General features: G+C 43.3%; 1 protein-coding gene across 1 annotated transcript in view; it reads left to right on the top strand.

Moving 5' to 3' along the window:
* LOC306707868 (dolichyl-diphosphooligosaccharide--protein glycosyltransferase subunit STT3B) overlaps positions 1–16,642 on the top strand; it is a 68,745-nt gene that overhangs the window by 33,515 nt on the left and 18,588 nt on the right. Inside the window, exons 3-4 of the mRNA XM_079175509.1 lie at positions 4,845–5,132; positions 13,279–13,344. Of these exons, the coding sequence (XP_079031635.1) occupies positions 4,845–5,132; positions 13,279–13,344 (354 nt within the window). The remainder of the gene's footprint in view (positions 1–4,844; positions 5,133–13,278; positions 13,345–16,642) is intronic.

The raw sequence follows: 16,642 nt of genomic DNA, 5'->3' as shown, positions 1-16,642 counted from the left end.
ATATTAACTCTGTTCCCCTCAACATCCATTTTCTGCCAGAAGGTCTTACATTTATTTTCAGATTATCCTCAATGATCCGCTCGGTCGAGACTGAAAAATTGCTTTGGTCTGAATCCGCTTTATTGCACGACAAAAAAAGTAAATACCTGCAATAAAACAATATACAATTACTCAAATGCTTTGAAAGCAAAAACAGGTTAAAATGTAGTATTATTATAGTAGACTTGAGGCCAAGCTAATGGCGTTTCTGATGTCTCTTTCTGTTGGAAGCGTTAAACTGAGCAGTTACAAAAACACTTAGCCGAGCAGTTTCAGCAGGTATTATTTCGTGGAGCGATTGCCTGGCCAGAATATCATTGCACTGCAGTTACTGAGCAGTTATGGTCGTCATATTGTCCTCGCATAATGTGTTATTATTTTGAGCAGTGTTTGGTTGACTATTGTGTCCACATCAGTGACACTAAAGGGAATGACACAATGTTGAGTGTGTGACAGGCTGGCAACCTGGCATCAGCTTTCGGTTGGCAAAACCGAAAACATGTTTGCAATTTTCAGTCACCTTATCTTTTTTAGTGATTCAGATACTAAGCAGCCTTCTTATAGCAGCCTGTTTCTCTGTGCCATAGAGCTCCATCGTCGTCCCTAAATCCCACAAAAAACATTTCAGTGAGCCTCCGCTCTCTTGTCCTGACGCCACAACAGGAATGCACCGGCTGGATTTTGCTATCGCAAACTTCAGCAAAGTCCCTCGCTAGTTCTCTTTTTGTCTTTCAGCAGAAAAAAGGTATTTATGAATTATAACATTTCTTGGAGCTCATTTTCCTCAAATTCTCAATTTCAAAGTCACCAGACCGACCTTGGAAATTCAACACTCCGATAAGCAAAGTACTGATTAATGGAATTAATTAGCATGAAAACTGATCCTTCATTAGGGCTGATGTGGGGTCTTCTCAAGTCACCTTCCATCTTTAATCCACAGTACTATATTCTCAATCCATATTATTCACATATTTTCTGTACATTACACTGTATGTATAAGAAAATAAACAATTGGTACATTTACTGTCCCTCTAAAGTCAGATGACGGATACATTATGGAAAATGTAGTCGCTGACTCCACTGGTTTCAATTGATGCCAATGATGTTAAAACTATGACATTAAGTCCAACCACGAAATGAGTTGCACTCTCAGATATGTTTGCACCCATATGAGCTGTTCAAGTGCACAAACTATATTTTTTAAGTCTCATAAAATGTCACTGAAAAATCCTCATTAACCAAAACAAAGTGATCACTGATTCACCTTAACCTCTTAGCACCTTAAGTTTAGATTTTATAGTAACACGGCCTCCTTTTCGTTACTTTTTCACAAAATGAAATAAGATACAATTCAATCAAACGATATGTTCTAACCGACAAAAGCCCAGATTCACGTTAGCGTGCCGTTCACTACCGAGCCCGATTGTGTGAAATTGGGGAAACACTGTCCATACTTTGGATCTCATGTCGAAAAGTTTCTGATGTTGCTTCCAGGTGTTGTTAGGTCTTGTTTTCAGTTACCGTAAATTGGCACCAATTTCCTCAGTTGTTTGATACCAAGTAGGACCGTCGTAATGTGTTTTTCTGATTCCCAGCCCTAGTTCTTGGGTTTTGGGATATAAAGTGTTGGTCTGCTTTCAGTCAGGAATCAGTACTACAAGTCAGCTTCTAATAGATGCAATTTCAACCCCAACCGTGAGCCTCAGAGGGGCGGAGTCATGACAACCCACATTTGACTTGGAGGAAGTTTATTGGCAGATGGTCGGTCGGTCACTCTCTTCCTTATAGGGTTCACAGGAATTTAAATGGCAGGCGGTTGGGTCATTCAGTCGGCCACACTAAATGCAAATGTCTCCCTATGGCATGCAAATCTATGCAAAACGGAGCAAGAACTGATGCATTGAGGTCTGACAGAGCTGCTGCAGTGAAAGATCCACGTCCACTCTAGACTTTCACCTGCTGTTTCTTTTACATACGAGGCTGAGGTGTGTGGGACTGGTTGCCACACTAATCTGGTGCCTTGTTCAAGGTCACCGTGGCGGTAGTTGCTAGAGTAACAGCAAGCCACTTGCTCATTTACTGTGTAGGCTAATTGTGAAAATAGTTTGCACGACTGAGCTCCATCATTTCCTGAGCATGGACGGGCGTCGGTTTACTCCCACACGGCGTTCCGCATCACAAAAACGAAATGTGCGAGAGCTCTTATTGGCACCGAGCCTGTGCTTTTAAAACACACGGGTGTGGAAGAGAGCTGGGTTCATCCCAGATCTCAGTGCAGCGTGTTTCACAGCCCGTGATGCAGCTCCAATCTGTGGCTTTTGCTTAGTTTACTCTGTGAATCAGAAACAGTTACACTGCCTCCCTTGTTAAGCGAGTGTTGACATTGTGACAACGCCGGTCTCTGTGCTCATGCGGTGAGGTGGTCTGTAATCCTTCTGGCTCCATTAAACCACCTCTGCTCCGACCGAAAGCGGCGACTAGACTCTCTTCTGTTGCCGTGAACCTTTTACCTGCCTGCACTCTGTTTAACATTCCCTTTCTCTCCTTTCATCCGCTGCAGTTCACTTTTCCTCCTCATTGTCTCCTCAGCCTCTCTGCCTTCTTTTAATCTTCCATCATCTCTCCTCTGCTGTCTGCCTCTGCCTTTCTGTAGCGTCTCGCTGTCTTTCCTCACCTCCACTCTGCCTCCATTCTTTGCTCCTACTCACCCCTCACCCCTTTCATTCAAAATTAGACGGATAATCCCGACAGTCCTCATTAATTGTGTATGATAGCGTTAAGTCTCTAAGCACTCGGATGGGTCCCACCGTTAGGAAGACGGATGAGCAGATATCGGTTAATGTGACACTTAAGGGCCTCTCCCTGCTTAGACCAGTCCAGCTGCCCTCTTCCTTATTTCCCTTTTTCCCTTCTCCCACTCCCACCCAGCCTCCACTCCCCGGAGAACGACTGTCAGACGCTCTTTCTCCTAAGCTGTAGATAAGGAAGGCAGGCTCCTCTAATGTGACAGTCCATAACAACAGCGGCCTGTCAAGCCAATAAACCGCTCTTTGTTGCCATAAGGACAATGACTCAAGTGCTTTTTTTCTTCTTCTTTTGGTAACCGCTTTTGTCAGTTCTAGTTGATGATATGTTCATAATGAACAAGCAATGTAATGTATTCTGGAATACCAAGTTGGAGAAAAAGTGCTGCTAAATTATGCCCGATGACTTTTTAGCCATCGAGCCACAACTCAATGCAGGCGGTGTAATGTGTTTGTACTCCGTAGAGTTCGAAATGGATAATAAATACAAGAGTAGTTCTGTACATGGCAGGATACCGCTCCATTAGAGTGAGTCCAATCGTCTTGAGTCAATAGGCAAGACAAGGTTGATTATCATTGAATGAGATCGGTTGAAGCTTAGGTCTCCCATGCACCAGCTAATTAGAGACCCGAGTAGAAATGCAGCCGATCAATTGGCCGCCGATCGAAACCGGTTGGTTTTCAGCCGATCAGCCCGTGACTGGTGACCGGCCGATCAGTTTCCCATTTATAATAATTAAAACACTGAAGTCATATTAAATCTGCTGATTGTGAAGTCTGTTCAGGAGGTAATGTTATAATTGACTCATATGTGCGTTAGCACAGGTAATTTCCCTGATTAAACGGTCAAAATCTGTTCAAACTGCTGTGCTTTTATACGACTGTGTGCTTAGTCAGTTCATTAAGTCCAGTAAAAGGTGTGCGACAGTGATCTCACAGTAATAAGTTTAGTCATTATTCATAACGTGGTTGATTTGCAGTCCAATTGTTCTAATAATGCTCATAATCAGTGATTTATCTGTGAGCTCTTTGTTACACCAGAGAACATAAATATACATCAGAAGTATTAAAGTGCAACACCAGAGTTTAGGTTCACCCACGTGGGCCAAAAACGTCTGATCAACGAGTCGGTCTGTGTGACTCCGTGTTTACTCCTCTTGGTCCGTTTGTAAAAAGTTGGTGTGAACAGGAACCGGACCAGAACTAAAATGCCACGATGTATCATTTGTTCCTCTTGATCTCAAACAAATGAACCAAACTACATCAAGTCGTTTACTAAGCAAAATATGAGTTCCAGATTCTCAAATGTAAGGAGCTGTTTTACGTGACTGTAAATCAAATATCTTCCCTTTGTTGGACTGTTTATCAAACAAAACGTGCATTTCTAAGAGTTCACCTGTGGCTCTGGGTGATTGTGATCGGCATTTTTAAACGTTTTCTGACATTTTACTCGCCAAACGATTCATTTGTTAGCTGTACAAATAAGTCTTAAGGCGGATGTAGTTGACTTGAGTTTTATCATATTCAGTGACTACTGGATGAGTCGTGGAGCACGATATATTTCTGTGTGTTGGTATGGATAAAAGCCTGTGTAATGCAGCATGGTCCTCCTGTTTATGTTATCTCCTTTTGTCCTCTTGGCTCCTTTCATGCTTCCTCTCTCGTCTCCGGTCACCTACCCCTGCTTATGTCTAGACATGCATCAAAATGTTTTAATTAATTAATCCGCCAATTATTTTCTTGATTCGTTGATTGGTCCACAAGGAAAAATGCCTCCAATAATTTCCCAAAGTGTGTCTTCAAATTTTATTTTTTCGACTAATAGTCCAAAACCCAAAGATACACATTTTACAATAAATTCTCACATTTAAGAAACTAGAACCATCAAATGTTTGTCTTTTTTGTTTGAAAAGATTCTTCTTCATACCCATCGTTCTACTGGTGTGTCACATCCCTCCCACCCTTTATTTGACTCTCCCTCTCTCTCCGTCTCTCCCTCAGGTATACCCGGGGTTAATGGTGACCGCCGGCCTCATCCACTACATGCTCAACCTGCTCCACATCACCGTCCACATCCGCGACGTGTGCGTCTTTCTGGCGCCGGTGTTCAGCGGCCTGACGGCCATCTCCACCTTCCTGCTGACGCGGGAGCTGTGGAACCAGGGTGCAGGTCTGCTGGCGGCCTGCTTCATCGCCATCGTCCCGGGCTACATCTCGCGCTCCGTCGCCGGCTCCTTCGACAACGAGGGCATCGCCATCTTCGCCCTGCAGTTCACCTACTACCTCTGGGTATGTACACCGGTCACGGGGTGGAAAGGGGCAATAAGGAAGAGTGTACATGGAAATGTTATATAGGCAAATGTTGTATGTACGTCTCTGAAGTTGTTTTTCATGGTCAGTTTGACTTCCTCCTTGGTTGGGAATCAGAATAAAGCCTAAACCGGTGCTCTGTCAGCTTTTATATCCATTTTGGCTGAAACGTATATGTATATATATATATATATATATATATATATATATATATATATATATATATATATATATAAATAAATAATGTCTCTCCTAACAACAGTGAAGACTCAGTTTGTTCATTTTTCGAGGATGTGCTTTATGTAGTCAGAAAGGAAGCCCTATTTTCAATCTTACTTGGCCTCAGATGTTGAATTATTTATCCAGAGGCTTGAAAGGCACACTGGGCATCTCTGCAGACCACGTGGAACCCAGGAAACAGCACGCTGCGCTGTAAAACCTTCACAATAAGATGACCTTTCAGAGATGAAATTGAAACACTCGGGTTAAGGGTTGAATAGCCCCCCCCTCCTCCTCTCACTTTACCTTCCCTTTTGGGAAATACACAGAGTAAACACAGCGGGTTCACCTGTGTGCCAACAGGGAAGCTGACCTCGTTGAATCCGCACCATCAATGTTCTCAACAAGGTCAGGTTTGTTTTGCTTGTGACAAAAACATATTTTTTTTCCAAACTGAATTTGACCCGGTTATCCTTGTTCTGTGAGGTAGACCTTGACAAAACGAAAATTGAAATTGCATGCATGAGTAGAACGTGTTATTTTTTTTCAACACAGGTTGGATGTTTGCAGGAACCACCGTGCTAAATTTTTTTGGGAAAGTCTACACAGTGGGGAGAAGTAAAGGGCTTTTCAGCTGGAAGACGTATGAAAGAGACTTTTCACTGCATCCTCTTTTCAGTTGCATCAGCAGCTGCCTTACAGCCCCTCAGCTATCTTCCTATGAACGCCTCGTGCGTGTGTGTGAAATTGAAGATCTCTTTTTTTCGTTATTGGCGTTGACCTTGACAAGTATTGAGCTGTGCCCGTTCAGTGATGCATACTTTATTATTATTTTTTTTCAACGTTTAAACTCCAATATGAATGATGACTTGTGTGAAAATGAATCTTGAGATGGAAAGCATTTGCAGATGACCAGTTTAAATGGGAGTATTCAGCCTTTTTTTCTATTAAACCAGGTTTCCCCTCCCATCAAAGAGGTCGGCATCGCGCAATACCTAAACGGTGCCGTAACTGTTCCACCTGACACAAGATGCCGCACTTCTTGTCGGTGCATTAAGTAACATTTAAGAGTGACTTTGAAGGGTTTTTTCCTGACAGAATCCAGTTTGGGTAACTCGATCCAAACCGAGAAGGGAAGAGTTTGGATTGAATGTAGAACTAGTGGTCGTTGGTTTGCAGCAGCATCGTAGTGAACGTGGAGTCTCGTAAACCTGAATGAAAGAATTCGGGTATGTGGGTGCCACGCAAGTTGCCACTCTGCAGGCCAGCATTAGTGGCTTGAACGTCACTTGATTGATTGATTGAATGAATAAATATGGGCAGCACATGATGCCGTAAAGGTTGAAAGCTGCTGACGTTGGAGCCGATCGCTGGAGGAAAACTCTAAATGCGCGGTCATCACTGCCAATCATTTAAGCACGGTGGGCATATTTCTTGTTTATACAATATCCTGTCATCCCATGGAGTCTATACAATGATTTTCAATTAACAAATTGCCCTGTGTTCTTGTAGACTGCAAGCGGGAGAGTATAAAAGGAAGTGGTTACAGTGGAGCAATTACAGTCGTCACAAAGAATGTCACACCTGCACCGCTAACATGCGCCGGAGCAGGTGTCGAATGAATACGGACGTTTGAAGGGAGTCCAAATTTACCATTGTCAGATTTATCAATGTAGAAGAGATCACGCAAAAGATTGAATAGACTGTAATGAAGTGATCTGCAATTAGCAAGCCGCCTTCACCTGCAAGGCCTTCTTCCAAACATGCAGCAGTGAAAGAGCGTTATATCATCAGAGCTAATTCATCCTCAACAGAGCGCTGCAGGAACCAGTCTGGGGATGAGTTTGCATTTTTGCACTTCTGGTTCTTTCGTCTCAAAAACAATGGGTGTTTGGTTAGATGCCTGAGAAAGGCCTGTGGTTGAAGAGAGCTGAAGATATTTTAGCGTTTAGTTCCACGATATGAAATGTCCTTTTTGAAAGTACAGTTTTGACTAGTCCGCCTTCACACCCTCTTTGTGCATATGTGACCATGGTGTAGTTTGTTTATAGCCTAACGTTAGCTTTTTTTCTTCTGCCTTTGACATGATTTGTTTAGATTATCTTGCTGAACAAATCGTCCATATATCATGAACTTTTGTTTGCCACAGAGCTTATTTTGTGCAGTAATCCAGAATCCAATGGCCTTTTCTCAAGGGAAGCGGTGCAATGCTGACATCCGCGTCGGCCCACAAAAAAATACATCACCCCTGCAGCACTGTATGCTTGGCTGTTAACTTAAGCAGTTGTAGTTAACATGGTCAACGGTCATATTTATCTATGACTTTAAACAATACATTAGACAAATATGAAGAACAGGAATTACCAGAGAAATTCAGCCACTCAGACTGACTGTCACCTATTGCTTTCATTGGTTCATTCTTTTCTAAAGCTTCTTTGTGTCTCCTTCTTTGCATTGCTCCTGCTGCTCAGTTTACTTTGGCAAATTCCATTCTTTATTTATTTTGTTGAGCTTAGGGTATTATCTAGAAAAGATTATTACATGATAAGATGCCGCAATCATATTGTAGACTCATGTAAATAAGCCACATGTCGGTTCTTGACCAGCTGTAGCTGGGTAGTTGTACGGAGACGCATCATTCAGCGATGACATCAACTGCACCAGAGATTTGAAGGCAGGCAAATGATGCACCAGTTTAATTTAAACTACACTGATATTTTTTTCATTGTACCCGCGGCGTTCAAACGTGACCGCCTGCAGCTGTTAAAGAGTTCCGTCACAGCTCGAAACGGAGCAAGACCCGCAGGACTTCCACACTTATGTATTTGGAGGCCATGCAACGTTCCTCATCAGCATTCAGTGTGTACACGTTCTGTTCGAGACAGATTTAGTCTAGTTTTACTCAATGCACCGGGCAAGTGAAAAGTAGTTGTGATCTTTATTAGGGGCCAATATTCAGTATAAATATGCAATCGGGAGATGCTGCATTGTGAGCAACAAATCTGTTGAAATTGAGAAAAAAAAGAGAGCTAGTTAATGTTAGCTGTTGGCAGCACAGGCCGGCTAAATAACAAGCACTTGGAACAACTTACTTAATCAGACGCCCAAATGTTTAATCAGAGCAAATATTGAGATTTTTAGACCTTTTTTTTGTCCAATTGTCCAAATCCCCTAGTAACTTGGCTAAAAAAGCTTAATGTCAAGCCCTGACATGTTTTCTTAATCGTCAAAGAAGTTTAATGAGTAAACATTCTTTTCACTTGATGTTGTTCATGTGAGCCTGAAGATATCTGTTTATAAGGGGCTTCAGATGAAACATATAGGTGTAGATGCAGCGAAACTCTGCACAATGCTTGACAATTAATAAATTGAAAATGCAGTTGTAAAAAGCCACATTTTGTATTCTATATCTTAAAAATGTTTCTTTTGTTTTTCCATTTTTAATTCAAATTGTTTTAATTGAAACTCTAAACATTTTGAGTTTTCTGTTTTCAAGAGTATGTCATAATATAAAAGTGAACTGCAGTCAGTGAACAGTGGACAACTCGATCTACGGAGCCTTGAAGCTCCGCCCCCTGCTGCTGCTCAGAGCGCTGTTCGTTTGTTCATTCAAACTTTATTGAAATTAAACTTAGACTCTTTTGGGTCACCATCAATAGACCATTCAGGCTTGATGTAAATGGGATAAACGGTTCTCAGGATATGTGAAGGACACAGAGACAGACAGAAATTCCTGGCTTTGTTGTTAGATAATCCAACGGTTATTTAAATTTCTATGGGAAAAAAAACCCTACACAGATTAGTTCAATGTCAGACAGGCCGGCGAGGAGAAACCTGCTGCTCTACTGTTATCCTCGTGTTTTCAGCAAGTGGACAGACAAGAGATCCAGTATACGTGCCACAGGCAGTGCGTGAGTGGTAATGGCAGCTCGTAGGATATTTGTCCAAGTTCAAATTTTACCTTCAAGGCGTTAATTTCCTTTAATGCACAAGCGTGAAGACATGCCGCGCGGTGGAGGCTTTCATCCAGACAGAAGTAGTGATGCAGGTGTTTCGTCATGCCTCACTGCTGTTTGTCACAGAATAACACGCTTGGAAGTACAGCTGCCGCCGGGTTTGAAGCGAGCTTTAATCTGTCCAAGGACTCAGCCGTCCCATTCTGTCACATCGGGCCCGGTTGCGTGTTTACATGTGGTGTCATGGCGGTATTAGTCACTAAGCTGGCGGACAACTCGCTGACTTGTAGCTGATCTGGCGATGACCTACAGTTTGGAGTCCAGGTGGCTGGCCGAGCGTACCTGTTGTTGTGTTTACAGTCCCGATGCTACACACCTGACTCTGTCTGTTTTGCCGGCTCAGCAGAGTGAAACTAAAACAGCTGCTCATGTCAGCGTGAGGGTTTACATCCTCAAACATACTGTGTGTTTCTGCAGCTAAACGTACTCAGGAAATGTATATTATGTACAAATGTATACACACGCTTTTATATGTACATGTATGTACAGACAAATACAAACAACTCTTAATTTAAAGTCACTGGCATTGCAGAGACTTTTAAAGACATATTTAATAATATGCACAGATAAAAATGAACGTCTGACCAGCAGATTATGATTTTTGCCAATTCCAATTTTCTCTCTAAGAACTATAATTGAGAGCAAGACTCCGGACTAACTTTAGAAGTAGATTGTGCCATCCATCAAGACCGTCTGCCGTGGTAATTTAAGGCAAGGACACAAGGGATGTCAGACATTTTTGTTGGTAGAGGAGAAGGTTGCGCAACAAAGATTGGAAACTGGGTTGCTCTTTACGTTGTTTTTTAAATGTTTGTCAGCCTCTTTATGTAGACGGGTAGATGCGTTTCATATTTTCACAGCAGGCATTACAAAACCTTTTATAGTGTGTTTTTATCGAATACATAAAATACTTTTTCCTCCCGTCTCTATCTGAATCATTTTATTTTTTGTAACTCTGCAGGGAGTCTCCAAAATCCGCCATTTAATTTCCAGGACCCATCCGACCATAAGCATTTGTCTCACACCAGGAAATGTTTATTAGGGTGTGTTGGGGACATCGGTTTGTCTCTGCGATAATATAACGGCCTCTTGTCGTCATGCGTAAATGGACAATACATCTCCAGGTGAGGCAGGTGTTCCTCTCCGCAGCCATCGCAGCCTCTTAAGGTGATGTGTCATCAGCGAAGCGGTGCCACCGGAAAAATAAATAAAATCCCTCTCCGCTCAGCTACCGCCTTCTCGCGCGCTCCGTTCTATTTGGTGAGGGCCCTGAAAAACAATCATCGCAGCCATGCGCCACTGCTTCCCATTATCAGTGTCATTTACCCACATTTGTCTTTGCGTTTCCCTTTTTCCCTCCCCTCCGTCTTTCTTCCATCTCGTCTGCCTTTAATTGTCTTTGTCTTCCTTTGTCCCTGTCAATGTTTTGCTCCGGCAGTGTTCCTCGTCCTGCCGCTTCCTCCCACCTCGTTCTCTCTCGCTGTATCTCATTATTGCACTTTCCTTTCTTGCCCTCTTACTCGTCTCGTTACCCCTCCCCCCCTTCCATCATTTCCTCCACGTTAGGGGAAAAACGCCGAGAGACGCTCTCTCAAGTCTCAGCCCAATCTTCATTATCCGACTCCTTCATTTTATCCACTAATAACCCATTCAACTCCACACGCTTAATCTCTGTGTTTACCCCCTCCCAACACACACAAACTCTCACACACCCTCCCATAATCTATAATTGAATCCTCTCACACCCAGGAGAGCTGCTCTTTTTAACACCGTGGCTTTTAGTAACATGAATGCACACACAGAGTAGCACTGCCTTCCCCCCGTTGCTCTAACCCTGTGCACCATGCTTACATTGTTGTAACAGTAATTCCGCGCTTTCTCTCGGCTCACATTTAATTAGCTGGACTAGTATCACACTGTGCGACTTCTGTGTCTCGACAAAGACAGTGGAAGAGGCGAGTTGCGGTGGCACCAGTTGAACATGCACATGCTCATTGTCTGAATATTGTCTGTGGAGAACACGGCAGCCTGCACAGTTGAACCCGGGCTGTACTTCCAAACCAACGCATACATCAAAATATAAAATCGATTTGTTTATCTTAACACGCATACAAATTTGACCTAAATGCACCACCCACATGTGAAAGATCGTCATGCTTGTTTTCACCATTAAACAAAAGCAAAGACTCGACATGGAACTGTTTATGGGAAAAGTGCTCGGTTGCCAGTTTACACCCAATTACAGCTAATGCAGTCTAATAAAACAGCCCTGCAATACATCCTACTTTTATGATTTATGCAGGATTGTTGTAAAGCTGTATTAAACAGTAAATATATCTATGTATACAGACTCAGATACACTGTAAAAATGCTCCAATGCGCTGGAAATTAACTTTGCTCCAGACTGGATCAAAGTTAGTTTCCAGCGCTTGTCGTGTTAAAATCTCTCCCCGAGAGAAACAAATCTCTACTGAATTTGGCTTTAATCCTGTTGACCCAAACAGAGCAACAAATATCAGAAGTTCCCCCTTATAGGAGAACATGATAATCATCAGGGCACCGCAGACCTACTTACTGTGCCCCACCTCAACACACAGAGGAACGCACTGCTGGAGCACAGTTTGTTTTTATATTTCTGCACGCTCAGACGGTATGAAGCAGCGTCTGTGTGTCTTAACTGTGCAGAATTGATCCAGCGTCTGTTCTGGTTCTTGGGCCGAGGCGGGACCACCACAGTCCAACGATCATTGATTCACCCCCATCAGCGAATCTCAGCCATTTTTGGGTGTGATCGAGCTTCTTGACAACCTCCTCCTCCCCCCGTTGTCACCGGTTCTTCTTCTTGAGTCTGTTGATTCCAAAGAATCTGCTAAGTGTGTGTGTGTGCGTGCGCTCGCGTGCTCGCAACTCTTTCCTTCTGTGTGTTTTTAAATGTTAATGTGTACACTTGCCTGCTTGATTGGCCTGTGGCATGGAAGAAGAGCTTGTTGTTTACAAGATGTTTTCTCCTGTCTGGTCTAAACCACTCTCCTCTCATCAGCTCTCTCACCACAGCCGGCTATTCCACATCTGCTATGATCGTTTAACTGTGATCATTGAACTGCCTTTTAAAGATATGAGGGTTTAGCGCTTTTTAACCATTTTCATTTCAGATTACACTCCGTTAGCTTCTGACGAACCCTTTTTAGGCGATGGAGTTCTTTAAGGATTATTGAAAGCATCAGTGTTAAAAGAACTCGCCGAAATGGAAAATGTAGGATTATTAAAAAAAGTTGATTTGGACAATTATTAGTTTATTTACTACAAAGCATACGATTTGTATGCTCTCCTCAAAGCCAACAGCAACAGTAGATTAACCTCGCTGATCATCGTAAAAGACATCTCAACTCATCAAAACTCTGGTTCGTCTTTCCACCGTTCCAACAATCACTTCTGGTTTCTTTCACAAGATTGGAATCAGTATTTCTTTTAAGCAAAATTTTAATGATGTATTATAAGCTGCTCAGAACTAGTAGTAGGAAGCTAAACAAGTCGTTATTCCTCTGAAAACATCTCCTTCAAGCAACTGTATTATTAAAGTTTACAGATTACATTTGAACGGATCAAGACAACGTTATAATTTATCTTTGCACAATTTTTACTGATTAGAGCTTGAACGCATAACAATGTGTTTATTTGTCCCGGGCAAGCGTTTATATAGAGCCGTGAGGTCCGGATCATTTCATTCTCCTGTAGTCTCAGGAGAACATCATGTCATTGTCTCACAGAAAGTGCATCCTATGGTGCTTTTGTTGCTAATGTCCCTGATACACAAACTGTCTTACTTGATGCTGACGCGTACGGTTTATGGATTCATAATAATTTACTGTGACTCTCTGTCTCCTTTGTAGGTGAAGTCGGTGAAGACGGGCTCTGTGTTCTGGGCCATCGGCTGTTGTCTCTCCTATTTCTACATGGTGAGAATACACACACACACGCACGCACGCACGCACGCACGCACGCACGCACGCACGCACGCACGCACGCACGCACGCACGCGCACGCGCACGCGCACGCGCACGCGCACACGCACACGCACACGCACACCAAACACACGCACACACACCACACACACCACACACACGCACACACACGCACACACACGCACACACACGCACCAAACACACGCACACACAAAAAAAAACATCTGGCTAAGGTACAAACTAACCATAGCCAGATTTGACTGAATTGAATTGTAAGTCAAGATCACATCATGACTTATTTCCATATTTGTATTTAGGCCTGTAATTTAACTTATTTAATACAAATATTTTAACTTCTATTCTCTGCTTTTTACACTTTTTTTCCCCTTCTTTTTATTTGATGTAAATATTTGGCATGTTTTTTTGCTTGTGTGTCTGTTTTACTGCTGTGCAACCCACTACCTTTTGGGACATAAAGAGTAATTGATTAAGCTCACGGAGTTTCGGTTCGGTATAATAAAGGTTTTTCTGGTTCTGGTCCTTATCAACCTTTTCCCATTTCTTTTCCCATTATTTGAGGAAGTGAAGACACAAAAGCCTCAGCATAGATGCGTCATTCATCATTAGCAACGAGACATTTTAATTCTTGTAAAATGCGTTGACATTTTAGTCACACTTTTCCCTACTATAAAATGTATTGCAACTGTCTTTTGTAAAGCAGCTTTGGCTCTGCCATTTCTTTACACACTTTGCCTTTAGGAGTAGAAAAAAGCATTTTTCTCTACAAAACCCACTTTATATGTATTTGGAGCTCCTTTTAAATTCAGATCTGGTTCTTGATAATTAGCAATGCTCCTGGGATGCTAGTGTTCGGGGGCCATTGTCCTGTGTCCAGCGTTGACATGGCAAGGCATGGAAAAGGAGGAGGAGCCGTTTAGCCAGTGTCGTCTGCATTATTTATGAATTCAGGCTCAAGCCCATCGGCGGATTGATGAGAGAGATGAGATAAAAAGACGATCCGGGCTCACTGCCTCAGCGACAGATTGTTTGTGTGTGTGTTAGGGAGTGAGAGCGCCTATAATAAAAATCTCCAGCTTCTTGCTCATTCCAGGCTAAGTCTCTGTGGCCGGCAGTGAGACAGATATCAAATGAAACAGATTACCGAAATCCAGCTTCATCGATCACACAGGGCCACAGCGTCCGCGGGGGCGTAGAGAGGATTGGGATTTGGGGGGGGGGAGAGGGGAGAGATAAAGGAGTGATGGAGAGATGAATAGAATAGGCAAAACGGAGAATGGAGACGGGCTGAGACAAAAGGACAAGGAGACGTGTGGAGAGATAAGCAGGGAACAGGACAGAGTGGACAGCGTGACGGTGACAAACGCAGGAGGATAAGACCGCACAGAAAATATGTTGTGATGTGTAACTTCCGCGCCGTCCTCGTCAGAAGCAATGGGAACATCGAGTCTCCATGCTTCGTTCTCCTTATTACCACTTTCTCCCCCTCTCTCCTCGGTGATGTGATGTTCCTCTCTACTGTATTTGCAGCCCACCCACTTTTACAGATGAGTCCTCTAGCAGTGAGCAGCAAACTAGGCTTGTATGTCTGCATCAACACCACCAGCCTCCTTTTGGTCCTGCACACAAAGTATTGCATCCACACCTTTATGAATAAGCTGTCACTTTAATCAGGATGTAGCCATCACGACGTTTTCCCATGGGGCTTAATTGAATGTGACACTCGTAAAGCAGATGTGGAGGCAAGACAGGGACAGATTCCATGCCAGGATATTAGCATAATCAGAGGGGAGATGAGGGAGAAGGACGAGATTAAGAAGAGGATCAGAGCAGCAGGACCCTACTGATGGACAGGAGCCACAGGAACTATTTTGGTAGCTGCGCAACATCCTCCTTTCATCCCTCCAGGGGGAGGAACGGTGGACAGAGCTAAAGCAGTTCAACTGCACTGCTCATTCCCAAAGCTTTGGCTTACTTCTCTCTCCCTCTCTCTCTCTAAATCCTCCACAGTCCCCTTTAGCAGAACAACCTTTAACACCAGGGCACATCAAAAGCTCCTTTGCTTAATCAAGTATTGATCAAATGCCCTGAACACAAAGTGCCTCAGGTGACTGTTAAATAGATGTCACTTTGCTTAACTTCTTAGCCATGCTAGCGGCGTGGCTCCAGGGATAAGCGATGGTCGGTCCACCACTTTGATCCAGACTATTGGATGGATTCCTCTGAAATTTTGTACAGGCCCCAGAGTACGAAGCCTACTAATGATGCCACCATCCAATCAAGTGTTCACCGGTGAAATATCTCAACATCTACTTGATTCATATGCACAACATTTCTCCAGAAGATGTACCCTGATGATTTTGCCGATCGTCTGGCTTTTCCTCTAGCACAAACATGGTTTAGAGATTTGTGGTTTGAGTGAAATGTCTCGTCAGCTTTTGAAATTGATTTCCATAAAAGTCGATGCAGATGTTCATGTTCCCCTCAGAAGGAATTGGAAAAACTGACGATCCCTTGATCCTCCATTTAACGCCATCATCAGGTCAAAGTTTTAATTTCAGGACCAAATACTTAAAGACGTAAGTCAGCTGTACTTTGTGAAAAATGGGTCCAATGTCTGTGGAGTGAAAGAATCAGTCAGGATCTACTTTCACTTCTCCCATTGGAGTTCATAGACCCAGGACCTGCCTCTAGTCTCCTAAAAGGACGAGGCAGTGTCGAAACCCACGTCGCACAGACAGGAACCTGACTCTCTGTGGGGTGTCTCTGTTCTAAACGGTCTCTGGTTGAATCTAATGTAGATTCACAGCATTCTGCATTGCAACCGCAACCCTTCGGTTGACCCGTGATCATTATTGTCGCATCTTAAATTCTTAATGAACTAAAGTCACTGCTGGTGTTGGAAAAGGTTCAGTTGGTGAAGCAGAACAACATTCATTTTTTATAAATTGATCCAACAAGAGCACATGGCTGCAAACACCCGTGCACACACACACACACACACACACACACACACACACACACACACACACACACACACACACACACACACACACACACAGACACACAGACACACAGACACACACACACACACAGGGTAAAACCCTTCTCCCTGTTGCATGCTGTTTGCTATATCCTCTTCTGAGCGGCCCCGCGGTCATCAGATAAGCCCGGTATGAAATGGAGAGAGCGATAACGGCTAAAAGACTTTGCTCCAAACATTTTCTGATTCCTGCCCTCACCTGTTAGCCTCTGGCTCGGGCAAAGGGCTGGC

The sequence above is a fragment of the Pholis gunnellus genome (genome assembly GCF_910591455.1).
Source record: "Pholis gunnellus genome assembly, chromosome: 16".
Lineage (NCBI taxonomy): Eukaryota > Metazoa > Chordata > Actinopteri > Perciformes > Pholidae > Pholis > Pholis gunnellus.
Note: the sequence above shows the minus strand (reverse complement) of the source record. Positions and strands in the feature narration are given on the sequence as shown.